The following is an 18,267-nucleotide window of genomic DNA, read 5'->3' as shown; positions in this document are numbered from 1 at the left end:
AGTAGTCGTTCCTAAAAACCCAGAATCCTTAACCCCTCACCTGGTTCAGATTCATTGATGACATCTTTATGATCTGGATTGAGGGTGAGGACACCCTCTCCACATTCCTCCAGAAACTCAACAGCTTCTGCCTCATTCACTTCACCTGGTCCTATTCAACTCGACAAGCCACCTTCCTAGATGTTGACCTCCACCTCAGAGATGGCTACATCATTACCTCTGTCCATATCAAACCTACTAACCACTAGCAATACCTCCACTTTGACAGTTGTCACCCATTTCATACCAAGAAGATCCTTCCGCACTGCATGGACACCCGTGCTCATACCATCTGCAGTGACAAGCGGTCCCTCTTGAAATATACCAACGATCTCACTGAGGCTTTTACAGACCATAATTATCCTTCCAGTACAAAAACAAATCACTCATACCTTATCTTTCCAGTCACCCATCACCTCCCAAAGTCTCACTGTTCTCACTGTCCAGCCACAGAGGAGCATCACTCTCATAACTCAGTACCACCGAGGACTGGAGCAACTGAATTACATTCTCCGCCACAGTTTCTACTACCTTTCGTCATGCCCTGAGATGAGAAATGTCCTGCCCACCCCTCCCACAAAGGTATTCTGCTGTCCACCCAACCTACACAGTATACTCGTCCCTCCCTACACGTCCGCTGCTCCCAACCCCTTACCTCATGGCTCATATCACTGTAATAAGACCTATATGCACGACCTGTCCCATACATCCTTCCACTACCACCTACTCCAGTCCAGTCACACACATCAACCTATATCATCAAAGACAGGGCTACCTATGAAACCAGTCATGTGATCTATAAGCTAAGCTGCAAGCACTGTGCTGCATTCTATGTGGGCATGACAACCAGCAAGCTGCCTGTCCGCAGGAATGGCCACTGACAAACTGTGGCCAAAAAACAAGTAGACCAACCTGTTGCTGAGCACACTGCTAAACATGACATCCTTCATTTCGATGACTGCTTCACAGCTGTGCCATATGGATCCTTCCCAGCAACACCAGCTTTTCCGAAATGCACAGGTGAGAACTCATCCTGCAATATATCCTACATTCCCGTACCCCTCCTGGCCTCAAACTTCGTTGGTCAATGTCCTCATTCATCTAGCCTGTTCCCTGTTCCCATTCCAGCACTACACAGCCTTCTATTCCACCTACACACACAGTCTTTTTATTTGACTTCTTTTCCGCTAACCCCTGCCCCACACCAATTTTCCCTCACCCTCCGTCTAACCTCCTGTCTGCACCTAGCTGCCCACCATACCTCCACCTCATCCCTGCAAGCTCTCCGGCAGTACTTAACTGTCACCCACCCCTACCCTGCTACCCCTCCCCTTCCCCACCCCAGCCTCCTCCTTACCCCCACCCAGTTGTCTCTTCCATCATGCACTGCTACTGCTGCTCATAGCGTGGCTTTAGCTGCCACAAACTGCGGCCGTGTGTGTGTGTGTGTGTGTGTGTGTGTGTGTGTGTGTGTGTGTGTGAGAGAGAGAGAGAGAGAGAGAGAGAGAGAGAGAGAGAGAGAGAGAGAGAGAGAGAGAGAGAGAGTCATCTATTTTTGACAAAGGCCTTGTTGGCCAAAAAGCTTATTTTGTGACAGTCTTTTTGTTGGTGCCTATCTGCAGCTCAGCATCTCCATTATATGGTGAGTAGCAACTATCCCTTTCATAATATTGTTACATTCCATCCTGGATTTTCCACTGTTTGATTTTGCAAATTCAAAATGGTTATTTGAAATAGCCATTTTCGCAGTAAGAAATGAAATAGTTGAAAATATTAATTTAAAAAATTGGAAACAACATTCCCAGCAAGGAAAGAACATATAAATCAACTGATTTAATGGTTATTTCAAATGAAAGTGTTTTATTTTTCCACTGATATTTTGAATTAGGTGCAAACACTAAGAAAGCCTTTCACATATTAAGATTAAAACAGGATCACCACTTATACTGTTGAGACATTTAGATTTACAGACTATATAATGGAACCAGAATGACTGCGAGACAGTTATCAAACAATACAATTAAAGCAAAAATTATATAACTAAAAGATAAAGGAGAAACAGTATTTATTCAAAGGATTCTGGCCATATCTGCTGAACTACCATTTGAATTCAAAAGACTGGAACATCTAGTAAGAGTAGCAGTTAGCATTATCATAAATAAGAGGCAAGGACAAATGTTACAGTATTGTAGTTTAATTTAAAAGAATCATACTTTTCTTATGATCAGGTTATAATAGAAGGAAACATTCCACGTAGGAAAAATATACCTAAAAACAAAGATGATGTGACTTACCAAATGAAGGTGCTGGCAGGTCGACAGACACACAAACGAACACAAACAAATAATAAAAAGAGAAATGACCATACTTTACCAAATAGAAGAAAAGATTTTTTCTGAAACACATCATTTGAAAAATACATGGTTGTCTTACATTCACAAACTGAACTAATCCCACTGAGGTCAATGTCTTTACGTTGTGTGATAAATTAATATAGAGGTCATCTCACATTTACAGATGAAGTTTTGGTAACTGAGGCCACAAGCAGATTTAAATTGAAGAATCTGGACGGGCTGGAGGGGGCACAGTGACACCAGCTTGGCTGAGCACTAGGACAAATGTGGTCAGAGGAGGGGAGTAGTGAGTCGGCAACAAATTTTGTAATCTTGCTACCCATGGGATGGTGTACTGCCTGCCATTGCTCTTTATGAACATTACCCTGTTTAAGCTGCACTTTGCCTGAATCTATCATCAGTTGGAACTGAAATGACTTTAAAACTGGACAATCACTCAGCAACAATATATGCTTCTACAGGAGACAAATGAATCCTAAAAAAATATGTTCACACAAAGCACCTGAAACGCGGCACAACAAATGAAAAATGAGCTTCAACAATGTCACTAAAGCTGCTATTGCTGTACAGCACAGTTGAATTTCGAAGTTGGCTATAGTGTTAATCCAAAGTACAGATTCAGCTGTCAGGAGCCAAGAGAACAAGGTATTGTTGTCATTCAGTTTTGTTTATATTGTCAGTGCTGTAAGGTCTGTAAATTGTAGCAAACAATAATGGATGCAAATTACAGCCGTGATTCTATTGAAAAACAGATTTATGAGTTCATTGTTCACAACTGGTTCATGCAGACAACATGACTGACGCAGAGGCCACAAAGAAGTGCAGCAGGAAGAAAATTTGGTGAACAGAAGTGAATGCTTGTAGGCGGTGTCACATAAACAACAAATTAAAGAAGCCAAGTTCTACATGTCAAACTTTCAGGTGACAGAAGCAGAGCAAGCTTCATGAATCACAGCAGCAGGATGTTCAGTACATGCTTAAGAAACACAATGAAGGCTCCCCAATTACTTGAGAAAGTATTGGAATTAAGGCACTGGAGATAAAGAGGGATTTTATGACTGCATGCATCGTACAATCCAAAGCAAGTAGTGGCTGGTGTGTGAGGATGATAGAGAGAGTGGGGCTTACATATCAAAGAAGAACAACACTAGCTAAGTGATTTCTCACAGTATTTGAAGAAAAATTACTTGTATAACATCTTTGTAATCTAATGAAACAGTACAACTATTTGCTAGGCCACATGGGCAACACCAATCAAACACCTGTTTACTTTGATATGCTGTGATTGATGATGATGATTAAAAGTAGTGATACTACAGACGACTGATTTAGATAGTTAAGGAAAGCTAAGGAAGGGAAGACAATTTTCTTTATTTTATTGTCCTTGTAATACCAAAACATAGCCAATTAATAAATAGCATAAGTCTAGAACAGATATAAAGTCAATTTTTATGCATATACCTTATATCAATAAAAGTTTGTAATTTTGATTAGTCAGAATATGATAAAGACAAAAATTTCTCAAGAAGCCAATTAAAAAGAAAAAGGAGTTCATCTTATAGTCTGGTAAATACATTAGTCCATAAGCAAGTATTGTAATAGAATAAGTTAATTAAGCGTAAGTGCAAAATAAAGTGAAAACAAAGCAAGGTTTTCTTCCTCCAACCGTAATGCAACTGTACTGAAAATATGATGATTTAGTCTCACTTTGTAATATCTGTATACAAAGATTCACTTCCCATTTACATTCAACAAGAGATGGCTGGCTCTGTGCGAAGGCACGTCCGTTAGAACATGGTGTCCCATACGGAATGGTCAGTATTCTGGGACATGACACACTCATTTGGTGGTGGTGGTGGTGGTGGTGGTGGTGGTGGGAAGCTTTATGTGAACACATGCCCCCTTCTGAATGGTTTCCGAGATAGAACACAATATACATTCGGCCTTAGGCTAGTGGCATGAACATATGTGTCTTGTCCACACAACCTCTCTGTTGTTTTATTCTAGCCCTACTTGCCTTGTTGCTTTAAAGCCCTTTGCTTGGTATGTCTTTCTTCCATTAAAATAGCCCACTGTCCATGGTGTTTTGTGAGTGAAAGAGTGCGAGTGATTGAGAGTGCATCTGTGAGAAGCATTCGTTGGTTAACTGTGTTTGTACAGACTGGCTAAAATGCCACACATCTACACTAAGGAGGAATATGCAGATACAGTGTAGGTTTACATCTGCTGCAATGGTAGTGCTCCTGCCGATGTCAAAGAGTACTGTTGCCTCTATCCGACATGTTGAATTCCAGATTGTAGAGTGTTTACCAGAGTTGTCAGCACATTGCATGAAACAGGTATTCTTCATGGTTCCAATTTTCCTTCTTAATGTGTAGTTCATCAATCTGTGCAGTGACAGCAACATATTGTTGAAATGGTACAGAGTAGTCCCACTACCAGCACACAGCTACTTTCTGCCTGCATCAACATCCTACAACTACTTGAATTTTGTCACTGGTTAAACGATTATTGTCATTTGCTTCTGTTAATAGTATTCTCTGACGACGCCCATTTACACATAATGGAATCAACAACACACAATAATCATCAATAGTCGCAGGAAAATACACATGCTACGGTGGAAACCAACATCTGAGTTGTTGCTGTTTATGTATCAATTTTGGTTGGTATGATCAGTAACATGTTGATAGGTCCAGTCATTTTAGAAATGATGGGACAGAATTACTTGCATTTTTTGGAAAATCGTTTGTTGAACACCTTGAGAACACTCCTTTGGCCACCTGGACTGCAATGTAGTTCAAGCGTGGTAGAGCCCCTCCACATTTACCCGATGTGTGAGGGAATACCTCAATCACATTTAATCTAATCATTGGATTGGTTATGGAGATGCAATTAACTGGCCACCAAGATTGCCAGACCTTATACCACACACACACACACACACACACACACACACACACACAGATATATATCTAAAAACAAAGATACATCTAAAAAGAAAGATGATGAGACTTACCAAACAAAAGTGCTGGCAGGTCGATAGACACACAAACAAACACACAAAATTCTAGCTTTCGCAACCAACGGTTGCCTCGTCAGGAAAGAGGGAAGGAGAGGGAAAGACGAAAGGATTTGGGTTTTAAGGGAGAGGGTAAGGAGTCATTCCAATCCCGGGAGCGGAAAGACTTACCTTAGGGGGAAAAAAGGACAGGTATACACTCGCACACACACACATATATATGTCTGCCTGTGTGTGTATATGTGCGGATGGATGTGTGTGTGTGTGTGTGTGTGTGTGTGTGTGTGTGTGTGTGTGTGTGTGTGTGTGTGTGTATACCTGTCCTTTTTTACCTCTAAGGTAAGTCTTTACGCTCCCGGGATTGGAATGACTCCTTACCCTCTCCCTTAAAACCCACATCCTTTCGTCTTTCCCTCTCCTTCCCTCTTTCCTGATGAAGTAACCGTGGGTTGCAAAAGCTTGAAATTTGTGTGTGTTTGTGTGTTTTTTATTGTCTCCTATCAACATACCAGCGCTTTCGTTTGGTAAGTTACAGCATCTTTATTTTTGACAATATATTGAATAATACAGAAAATAAATAAAAATATACATTAAATGTGTTATATGTCTGAAATCATTTGGAATAGAACTTGGGTTTTTATGAAGCTTTTTTGCTTCAAATGATTGTTCCTGTCATATCCATGACTACTGACCACACTTCCTGGGACATCTTGTATATATCCATGTATGAAATTGAAGAGTTTGTGGGAGATGTTTACGATACCTTCAAACCCACTCACCACCAATCACTTGATTTTGTGTTTGCTGCTACCCTTGGTTCCCCTGTTGTGCATTATAGTAGCTTTGCAATGGTATCTGTTGTGGCTGTAGAGATGAGAGTTTGAAGAGGTTGTGTGGTCAGTACGTCACCTTCGCTATCCTTTGCAACACTGTGTTTTTCAAAATTCAAGATTTATACATAATGTTCTTGAGCTTTTGGGAATATTCTTGGATGTTAACAGCATTTTCAAATGTTCTAGATTATCCTGGAGTTCTTTAACATTTTTGAATGTTCTTGATTGTTTCGCAATGTCCTCGGCATTGTGTTAAGAAATGAATAAGTGAGTGACAAAGTGCTTTATTTAAAATTAGGCTATTGCGGAATACTTCAGTGAATTTAAGAATACTTAAAGAGTATTTCTGAACAGGAAATACTATTATTGTTGCCAGTGAATGCCTCTTGATGAAGTACATGCTAGAGATCTTGGAATGGAGGACAGCACAGAAAGGGTGCAAAATCCAGACTGAGGCCAGCTGAAACTTTGGAGCAACAAAAAAGTCTACCAGAATGTGGAGACAATCTCAGAGACTATGAGGAAAAGGTGGGTGATATTTCTTGGGTACCTGTACTATCCAAACAAATATTTGATTACTTCTGGAGGAAGAAGACCACCACAACATGAACTAAGGAAGCTTGGAAGGATCTTGGGAGGTCCAACATCATGGGAAGCCTTCATGTTAGAACAGTATATGTTTTAAGACAGAATAAAAAGTCTGAAACGGTTTAAAAAGACCAAACACAACACAGAGTGACCATATGAAGGAGTATCACAAACAGTAGAAACTCCAGACAAATAGGACAAAATGAAGTTGTAGCTTGATCCTAAGTGTCAATTCACCAATTTTTTAAAGAAGACCAAGCAAAGTGGTTCTTTTTTAGCTAGTAACCACAATAGAAAATATAGAGTATTAAGTGTAAATGTAACTGAAAGAGTAGATGAAAGGTATGAATAAAGACAGCTTTTCTTTCCAAGGAGTATAAAATATAAAGGTAAAAGAATATGGCTGAATACAGTATTTACTCTATTATAAGACAAGGTTTTTACCAAATTCATCATTCAAACACTACAAGATGGTCTTATATACACATGCTAAACTATTGCAGCTCAGATCAATGTTTTTACATTGTTTAATAGATTGATATACGGGTCATATTTACTGATGAATAATGGGCTACTGAGGTCATGTGCAGATTTACTTTGAAGAATTCAGAAAGGTAGGTAGGGCAAATGATACTCACAATTGGACAGGTTCGAAATTTCCTGGTATACTGAAATGCTCTATACAGTATCAACCTTTTTTTGAACAATCACATGACATTTGTCTTGGGTGGTGTTGGTCCAAGGGATACATGAGAAACTATGAGTTAGCCACTTCAACAGACTATTGCTCTGCTTAAAATTTGACATTTTTTAAATCATAGGATGACATATAACTTATCTTAGAAACTCTTGCTGCATCTGAACAGTTTTGCAACAAAAGTTTTCAGACGTATGGATATCACACACAAACATTTGTGGTGCTTGGAAAGGCGAAAGTGATGCCCCTGATTAAAAATTACTTGATTCTGAATGGAAGTCAGTATTTTATTTGATTACAAAATGCTGTAATTATTTACCAAGTGGGTTGCAAATGAGCAATTCAGTTGCTGTTCACATACTAGAATATCGGGTAAAAACACTATCACCTTTTAATTGGCTTTAGAACAAGATGCTGACATTCATATGAACAAGAAGGTTTATCCAGAATTAACTGTCTAAAAAACAAAATAAATCACATTAAACTGACTACAATTGTTATCACAAGAATAAATTACAGTGGCAAGACCCGTCATGGAGATAGTACCGACATCAGTAGATCACAGGATGAGTGAAAGCTTTATAATTTTATTGAATCATCATTGCAATCTTTTATTATGTATTTGTTGGAGTTGTTACATATGACCTGCAGCCTAGAAGATATTGCAGTCCAGGTTTCATAATTGCTCATCACAGAATTATGGAAGGGTTGGGGGAACAGTGATACTGGCTTGGCTGAGAACTAGCATGGGTGTAGGGTGGGGAGTAGAGAACGGGCAGCAAAGTATTATGTGCTGCCAACCATGGGATCCTACACTGCTGCAGTCTGCCTGAATCCACCTGAATTGACTTAAAATTGGACAAATATACAAGAATAGTATCATTTCTACAGGAGACAATAGAAGTCTAGATAGGGAATGCTCACTGTGAGGTACACAGGAATGAAAGAGGGTGTGTCATCTGCTGGTTCTGTGCAGCCAATGAAAGGTTGGCAGACAATACCTTTGGAAGTAAGAAACATTGTAACGTTCCCATGTCAGTATAGAAGCAAAATTCAATATGTATTTTGCAAAAAAAAGCTACATTCTCAGGTTCCACCATAATCACAATCTCAGATATTGCAACCTATTCTGGAGAAACAGCAAAATATTTGTGACAACAAAGACATAAATTTCACAACTGTGTTATTTGGATTATGGTGATGATTACAAATAGTGATACCCTGATGACAGGCTTAGTAAGCAGAAAAAGTAATGAAGATAAAAATTAATGTAAACTGTTTCTTTTTATTTTATTTCTTTTTGTGTTTGCAAAATGTAGACAATCAATATATGGCTTAGGTTCAAAACTGGTCTAATGCTAACGATTTAGGCACATGGCGGCAGAACACACACATAAAAGACAGTTGTAATTGGCAAGTATTCAGAGCCAGTGGCTACTTCTTCAGGTAGAAGGGTTGAAGAGGAAGGAGGAGGAGTGAAGGAAAAGGACTGGAGAGGTCTAAGAAAATGGGTAGATTTTGGGAAAGTCATCCAGAACCACAGGTCAGGGGAGACTTACCACATTGGATGAGAAGGAAAGACTGATTGTTGGTGACTGCATCAGATGAGATTTGAGAACCTGAGAACTTAAAGGTAAATGACAGGGTAATATGCAGACAAAGATTACTGCTTAAACATTGTGCATGAGTTAATAAGAGTGCAAAGCTAAGTGCATTGTACGTAACAGAGGTGGGAGGGGGTCAATGAAAAATAGACGGGTAAGACAATGAAAGATGTAGAAAACAAAAACGAAATGAAGCAAAGAGTAGTTACTGTGAAGAAATGCTGAGATGAAAGAAATTAATGTAAATTAAGGCTAGGTGGGCGGCAAGAACCAAGAACATGTTGTAGTGCTAGTTCCCATCTGCAGAGTTCTGAGATACTGGTGTCTGGGGGAAGAATCCAGATGGCAAATGTGGTGAAACAAGTGCCAAGGTCATGATTGTAGAGCATGCTCTGGAACAGGATATTGCGAGTTGCCAGTATGCACCCTCTGCCTACACCCATACATCCTAATGGAGAATTTGGTGGTAGTCATGCTGATGTAGAAGGCCAAACAGTGTTTACAGAACAGGTGCTATATGACATGTGTTGTTCCATAGGTGGCTCTCCCTTTGATAGTGTATGTTTTGCCAGTTACAGTGCTGCAATAGGTGGTGGTAGGAGGGTACGTAGGGCATGTCTTACATTGGGGACGGTCGTACGGATAGGAGCCATGGGGTAAGAAGATGGGTGCAGAAGGAGTATAGGATCTGATAACAATATTGTGAAGATTGGAGGGTAACGAAAACTATTCAAGGTGTGGTGGGCAAAATTTCAGACAGAATAGGTCTTATTTCAGGGCATGGTTTAGGAAGTCATGGCCCTGTCGAAGTAGCTGATGAACACATTCCAGACCAGGATAATATTGAGTCACCAGTGGGGTGCTCCGAACTTGGTTTTGTGGAGGGATCAGCAGTACCAGGATGGGTGTGATGGCCCTAGAAAGCTGTTTTTTTTTTTTTTAACTAGGCTGGTGGGGTAATTATTTTCAGTGAAGGCTGAGGTGAGAATGGTGGTGTATTGCTGTAAAGAGTATGCATCCGAACAAATATGTTTGCCTTGGATGTCAAAGTTGTGTGGGAGGGAACATTTGACATGGAATGGATGACAACTGTCAAAATGTAAGTACTGTTGTTTGTTGGTAGGTTTAATGTGGATGGAAGTGTGTAGCTGGCCTTCGGTGATGACAAGATCAACATCATGGAAAAGTGGCATGGGATTCGGAATAGGACCATGTGAAATTTAATTGGGAGAAGGTCTTCAGAGATTACAGAAATTTTATTAGGTCAGCCTCACAATGAGTCCATATAGTAAAGATGTCATCAATGTATCTAAACCAAACCAGGGGCTGAAGACCTATGGATCCCAGGAAAGTGCCCTCCAAGTGACCCATGAAATGGCTGGCATAGGAAGGAGCCATCCTGGTTCCCATGGCCGTACCCATGGTCTGTTGGTATATCTGCCCCTCAAAAGTGAAGTAGTAATTGTAAGTATACAACCAATCAAATTATCTTGTCAATAACTGATTGTTTTCAGTGTTACAACATTTTAGGCACATACTTAATGTCAAGAAAACGGTCTGTAATTCTGATTAGTCAAAATATGTTACAAATATTTTTTTTTCAAGGAGACTCTTTAAAAAAATACGATTTACAGTACACACACACACACACACACACACACACACACACACACACACACACACACAGATCAATAACAAAGTGACTGACAGCAACGTGGTAACAAGACTTTAGTCATAGCAACAAGCAATCAGAGAATGAGCTTGATCATTTTTTTCTGTTCTGTTCACAACTGCCATATTGTTCTGCCACCTCAGGTGCTAGTTACCTCAGTTGCAGATGACAATTGCAGTTGAAAGCTCAACTCTTGTGATTCATTTTCACAGAGAAATTTGTTTTTCTTTAAGGCACCTTTATTTGATGCAACAGAATGCTGGATGCAAGTAGAAAAGTGCTAAGGCTACACAAGGTTAACTCAGAACCATAACAGGTACCTGTGTATGTATTCTGTATGGAATGGTATGGTTGTTGCTGAAACTATTGTAGTCAGCTGTGATTCACTTTGTATGATTGATCCAAACATTTTGTTTAAAAAGTGGATTATACTACCTTCAGTTTCTCTCCACCAACTGCTGATGTAAGAAGACCACCTCGTTTTATATTAAGACTTGTATATGTTGGACTAGTTTTAATGTCTCCAATGACAACCTGCACATCATCATCACTATCTTCATCTTCATCATCATCATCTACACCACCAATAATGCCATTTTCAGTTTCTTTACCATCTACAGCTATTGAAAATGAATAAGGTATTATAAAAAGCAGAAAACAAAAAAGAAAGAACTCAAACTGATTTAAACAGAAATAAATTGGGTTTTTTACAAATGCCCAATATTAATAGAAATACAATAGTTTTGCTTTTGTTGTAATGATACAAACTTAAAATACATAAAATAAAAAGATAAGAACGTGGTTGGTATTCATGCAACGTAAAAAAATTCACATATTTTTCTGTTGATTATTTCACAAAAGCTTTAAAAGAATTAACAAAGAAACAAGCAGAAGATGCCCAAAGATGTGGAGTGAATGAATTAAAGAAGCTGTAAACATGTTTTTCTTACATATAGCATATAAAGAGAAAAAGGATCTACATCCAGAAAATAACAACAGGGGAAATAATAATAATAATAATAATAATAGCACCAAGAATAATAAATAATATAATGAAATAAAAGGCAACCAGCTGCATAAAAGAAATTTAATTTCTTTACTGGTTCTGAGCACTTGGTGCCCTTCTTCAGAGGTTTATATCTATCGCATTATTTGCGAGTGTCAACAATAAGATGCACCTCTTATACAATTGGGTGCTTATTATTTCATTATATAAGGGTGTATACGTGGACAAGGAAAAAAATTCCTGGGTTTTTCTGGGATTTCCCGATTAAAAACCCATTATTTTCCCCAGGTGAAAATACATTTTTTCCATGTGACACCGGAACTGTAAATCCTGTGAACAGTTAAGGTTTTATAAATCAGCATAGAACATCCCTGCACTAAAAAAAAAAAAAGTCTTTGATGTGCAGCAACATGTACGCTCCATATTCTCACACTACAATACACTGCATATTTTCATATTACATAAGCATAAATTCAAATTTCACCAAACACAGCACGTTATTTTTTGAAGCGTTGAAATTGAGATTGTGATGTGCTTTTGTAAGTCAATCATAGCTCGTGTCACATGAACTGACCTGCTGATGACAGCAGATATTCAGAACATAGGACACATGATGTAGTCAGCCAATAGCAACATCACTGTTAAGTAGCCCGAACATATGAATAGAAAGAGTTAATGATTTAAATTAGTGCACATAGTGCAGTTGCAAGAAAAGCTAAGCTTCTGGTCTTTTCTTGTGGGTATTACTGTTTAAGATACACCACACAAATGTGCCAGCAAAATTTTTAATTTCTGGGCTCAAAATTCTTCCAAAAGGCCGATCCTCAAAGTGTTAACGTTTTAACTGAGAGTCAAATGCTTTGTGATTTAAGAAATTCATCGCACTTTCTCACACACAACAAAATTCATCTTTGATAAAAGGAAATTTACTTTGAAAGTAACACTTTTAAAACATGTTAAAATAGGCTCTTTTTAGCACTTGACAGTGTGTGCCAGAAAACAGGCATTATTGCGCATGCACAGTTATGGTGTTGGTTGGCTGGTTTAAAAGAGGGGGGAAGGGACCAAAGTACAAGGTCATTGGTCCCTTGTTCCTAATAAAACAATGCCTCAAGTGTGAGAATAAAACAGATGAGACATATAACACAAAACGGAAAGAAAGGAAAAACCACAAGAATGAAGGAAAGGCAACAAACACTAAAAGGAACAAAAGAGGACAAGAAAACAACAGAGAGGTGCTCGAAACAGAAGAGAATAAAACAAGAAAGCAGATTACAGTGGCTGGCTGACCACTAGAATAAAAAGGAAAAGCCAGCAACTCTCCAACACATTAAAACCTCCACCATAAAAGAACTAGAGTGGAGGACACACAGGGACAAAGGACATGTGCTAAAACTTAGATCAAATGATAAAAGCCACCCTCACGAATAAAACATAAAACTAAATCAGCCAATGAGGCATTGTCAGATAAAATGAGCAGCAATGAGTCCAGTAACCCAAGACTTCATCGCTGGGTAGTCAAAGTGGGACAGTGCACCAGAATATGGGCCACTGTCAACCAGGTGCCGCACCAACACTGAGGCGCATCTTCACGGCACAATAGGTAACCGTGGGTCGCCCAAGCGTGGCCAATGCAAAGCCAGCAGAGGACAACTGATTCCCTGTGAGAGGCCCGTATGGAAGACTTCCACACACTTGTAGTGTCCTTAATGACATGCAGTTTGTTATGCATACTGTTACGCCATTCCGTCTAAGTCAGAACACAGGTCAGGTTCAGAGATGCCCATCTCCAGAAGCGGTTTCCACATATCCTGTCGGCAAGTTCGGTGCTTGGAATGCCAACGTGTCCTGGGGTCCACATAAACACCACTGAATGACGGGACCGGTTCAGGGCGTAGATGGATTCCTGGATGGACGCCACCAAAGGAGGGCGAGGTTAGCACTGGTCAATAGCTTGTAGGCTGCTCAAGGAGTCAGTACAGAGAAGAAACGGTTCCTCCGGGCATGAACAGATATACTGAAGTGCACAAGATATGGCCACCAGCTCTGCAGTGAATACACTGCAGCCATCGGGCAAGGAATGCTGTTCAATATGGTCTCTGTGGACAAAGGCGAAGCCAACATTACCATCAGCCATTGAGCCGTCTGTGTAAACCACTTCAGAGCCCTGGAACACTTCAAGAATCGAGAGGAAGTGACTGTGGAGAGCCGCAAGGTTAACAGAGTCCTTAGTGCCACGCAAAAGGTCCAGGCGAAGCTTCGGCCTACAGCTACACCACGGAGGAGCGCGTGAATGGACCTCTGGGAGAGGTGGTGAAGGGAAGGAGTCCTGTTCAGACAGAAGCGGTTGCACGCAAACCGCAAACGTTAGCCCGTACTGGGCCACCTATGTGGGAGGTGAACCGTCATGGTTGGAAAAAGAAGATGGTAATCAGGATGTTCAGGAGAGCTAAGAATGTGTGCAGCATAACTGGCAAGCAGTTGTGCACGTCTGATCTTCAATGGAGGGGCTCCAGCCTCCACCAATACACTTGTCACTGGACTCATCCTAAAAGCTCCTGTCGCTAGTCAAATTCCGCAATGGTGCAATGAGTCAAGCAAACGTAATGCTGAGGGCGCCGCCGAACCATAAATCACACTCCCATAGTCAAGGCGGGATTGAACAAGGGCTCTGTAGAGCTGCAGCAGTGTGGAGCCATCTGCACCCCAGTTGGTGTAGCTCAGGCAGTGGAGGGCATTGAGGTGCTGCCAACACTTCCATTTAAGCTGCAAAGATGAGGAAGCCTAGTCAAATGAGCATCAAAAACCACACCTAAGAATCGATATGTCTCCACTACAGTGAGTGGACCATCATTAAGGTAAAGTGCTGGTTCCAGGTGAACGGTATATCAATGACAGAAATGCATGACACATCTTCATGGCTGAAAACCGGAAACCACGGGCTAAAGCCCATGACTGCACCTTGTGGATGGCTTGCTGTAGGTAATGCTCAGCAACACTAGTACTGCAGCAGCAGTATGAAACACAGAAGTCATCTGCATACAGAGAAGGTGAGACGGAGGGGCTGACAGCTGCTGATAGACTTAACGGCCACTAATAATAGACACACTCAATACAGAGTCCTGCGGGACTCCTTTCTCCAGGATATGGATGGAACTATGGGAGGCACCAACTTGGACACGGAAAGTACGGAGTGACAGGAAGTTTTGGATAAGAATTGGAAGCAGGCCCCAGAGACCCCACTCACACAATGTGGCAAGGATATGATGTCGCCAAGTCGTGTCGTATGCTTTACATAAGTAAAAAAACACGGCAATCAGGTGTGCCGTCTGGAAAAGGCTGTTCGGATGGCAGACTTGATGGTCACAAGATTATCAGTGGTAGAGCGACCCTGGTGGAAGCTGCCCTGACATGAAGCCAGTAGGCCACATGACTCCAGGACCCAACCCAACCACCGACACACCTTACGTTCCAGCAGCTTAAAAAGAACGTTGGTGAGGCTGATTGGCCAATAACACACAATGTGAGTTTTTACTGGGTTTGAGCATCGGAATGATTGGTGCTCTGCTGCCACTGTGATGGAAAGATGCCATCGCACCAGATCCGGTTGAAGATGACAAGGATATGTCGCTTGTAGTCAGATGAGAGATGTTTAATCACCTGGCTGTGGATCCGATCAGGCCCAGGAGCTGTGTCGAGGCAATGTGCAAGGGCACTGAGGAGCTTCCAATCTGTAAATGGGTTGTTATGCAAGATTCAATGTGGCGCGTAGTGAATGAGAGGACTTTCCCTTCCAGCCACTGTTTGAGAGTGCGAAAGGCTGTGGGTAATTCTCCGACGTAGAGGGTCGAGCAAAGTGCTCGGCAATCACATTTGCATCGGTAGATAACACGTCATTTATGGTAACGCTGGAAACACCTGTTGCGATCTGGTACCTGAAAAGTTGTTTGATCTTTGCCCAGACTTGGGAAGGTGCCGTATGGCACCCAATGGTCGAGACGTATCTCTCCCAACACTCCTGCATCCGTCCTTTGATAAGTTGGCGAACACGGGTGTGGAGCCGTTTAAAGGCTATGAGGTGCTACAGGGAAGGGTGCTGCTTATACTGCTGTAGAGCTTGCTGACTCTCCTTAATTGCTTCACCAACTTCCGGTGACCACCAAGGGACTGCCTTAAGCCGGGGGGGGGGGGGGGGGGGGGGGGGGGCACCCTAAAGAGCGAGGGATCGCATTTTCTGCCGCAGAAACAATTGTTGTAGTCACCTGATCAACCATCACATCGATATTACCGTGTGGGGGAGATTCAACGGTGACAGCAGAGGTGAAAGTTTCCCAGTCCGCTTTGTTCAAAGCCCATCTGGGGGGCGTCCGTGGGCCTGACGCCGGGGCAGTGACAGGAAGATAGGGAAGTGGTCACTACCACACAGGTCATCATGTGCTCTCCAGTGGATACATGGGAGAAGTCCTGGGCTGCAGATTGATAAATCAATGGCCAAGTAACTAACATGAGCCACACTGAAATATGTGGCGGCCCCAGTATTTAAGAGGCAGAGGTCGAAATGAGACAGTAAAGTTTCGACATCTCTGCCCCAGCCAGTAAGCACGGTGCCACTCCACAAGGGGATATGGGTGTTAAAATCTCCCAAAAGTAGGAAAGGTTTAGGGAGTTGATCAATCAGTGCAGCTAATACATTCAGGGGTACTGCACCATCTGGAGGATGATATACATTGCAGACAGTTATTTCCTGTGTCGTCCTTATTCTGACAGCCACAGCTTCAAGAGGGTTCTGAAGGGGCACAGTGTCACTACAGACTGAGTTTAGGACATAAACGCAAACTCCGCCTGACACTCGATTATAGTCACTACGGTTCCTGTAATATCCCTTATAGCTGCAGAGGGCAGGGGTCTGCATTGCCGGGAACCAAGTTTTTCTGGAGGGCAATGCAAAAAGCAGGTGTTAAGCTTAACAGTTGCCATAGCTCAGTCAGGTGGTGAAAAAACCGCTGCAATTCCACTGGAGGATGATGTCATCGTGAGACTGGGAAGGCATGGAACATTCAATGAGGCAGTTTACACCTCAGAGTCACCTGCTGCCACTGACTTATTGCCTGAGCAGTCTATATCCAATGTCTGAGGGCCTGGCGAGATCAAGGACCTTAGCAGATGCCAGAATCTGCACCCCATCCTCAGACGCAGAGCTTGTAGGTAGCAGTGGTGTGGGTGCCACCACAATTTCCCTGGTCTTAGGTGTCTTCGTTTTGGATTTCTCATGCTACTCCTTGGGTTTCCCTGGCTGGGAGGACTTCATTGGCTCAATCTCCGGGACTGAGGATGAACGTGAAGCCCTACGGCCAGCTGCTTTGGAGCTCTTCAGCCACTGGTGGGTGTCATCTTTCCCACTAGCAGAAACCTGGGAAGGGAGTGAGTTAAGGGATACCTTCCTAGTGAGAGAAGCTGAAGAAGACTTCCGCTTCTCCAACTTAGAAGTGGGGACGGACGTCCCCAGTGATTTGGGGGGTGGGCGGTGTTGCTCCCGAAGTAGGTGGTGCAGGAGGAACAGATAGGGAAATGCCCCCCCCCCCCCCCACCATCAAGGAAGCAGGTGTAGTGTTCTGGCTCTGAGAGGTGACGGGTTAACAGAGCTCATGGTGCCAGAACTGTTGTAGCGGCGGCGTAAGACGATGTCATACGTACATGATGCAGGTGTTCAAATTTTCTCTTAGCCTCAGTTTAAGTCAGTCAGTCCAGGTTCTTGTACTCCATGATTTTCCTTTCTTTCTGGAGAATCCTGAAGTCTGGCGATAAAGGCATTGGTGCTCTCCACAGTTGACACAGATGGGAAGGGGGGAGGGGGCGCGAGACATGGAGTATTGGGATGTGATGGGCATCCGCAATCTCGACATATGATGCTGGAAGTGCAGCAGGAAGATATTTGGCCGAACTTCCAGAACTTAAAGTACCGCATCGGGGGAGGGATATAGGGCTTTACATCACAGTGGTAGACCAACACCTTGACCTTCTCGGGCAATATATCACCCTTGAAGGCCAAGATGAAGGTACTGGTGGCAACCTGATTATCCCTGGACACCGGTGCACATGCTGAACAAAATGTACACCTCGCTGCTCTAAACTGGCGTGCAGCTCATCATCAGACTGCAAAAGAAGGTCCCTGTGAAATATGATACCCTGGACCATATTTAAGCTCTTATGGGGCATGATGGTTACAGAAACACCCCCCAACTTGTCATAAGCGAGTAATTGACTTGGCAGAGGATGCTGTTTTGATCAAGACTGACCCAGATCTCATTTTGGACAATCCCTCCACCTCCCCAAATTTGTCCTCTAAATGCTCAACAAAAAACTGAGGCTTCATCGTCATGAAAGATTCCCCATCAGCTCTTGAACATACAAGTTTATAGTAATATGCCTTTTACTTTGTATACCCGCTCATG

The 18,267-nt window shown here is 42.1% G+C and overlaps 1 protein-coding gene across 4 annotated transcripts in view; it reads right to left on the bottom strand.

Moving 5' to 3' along the window:
* Positions 1-18,267, bottom strand: part of LOC126162742 (pre-mRNA 3'-end-processing factor FIP1) — a 96,316-nt gene that overhangs the window by 59,703 nt on the left and 18,346 nt on the right. For 3 of the 4 annotated variants that reach the window (XM_049919417.1, XM_049919414.1, XM_049919416.1), the window contains exon 3: positions 11,245-11,429. In XM_049919417.1, the coding sequence (XP_049775374.1) occupies positions 11,245-11,429 (185 nt within the window). The remainder of the gene's footprint in view (positions 1-11,244; positions 11,430-18,267) is intronic. The other variant, XM_049919418.1, reaches the window with a different exon arrangement.

This window comes from Schistocerca cancellata, chromosome 2 (assembly GCF_023864275.1).
Source record: "Schistocerca cancellata isolate TAMUIC-IGC-003103 chromosome 2, iqSchCanc2.1, whole genome shotgun sequence".
Taxonomy (NCBI): Eukaryota; Metazoa; Arthropoda; class Insecta; order Orthoptera; family Acrididae; genus Schistocerca; species Schistocerca cancellata.
This window is presented reverse-complemented; position numbering and strand designations above follow the sequence as displayed.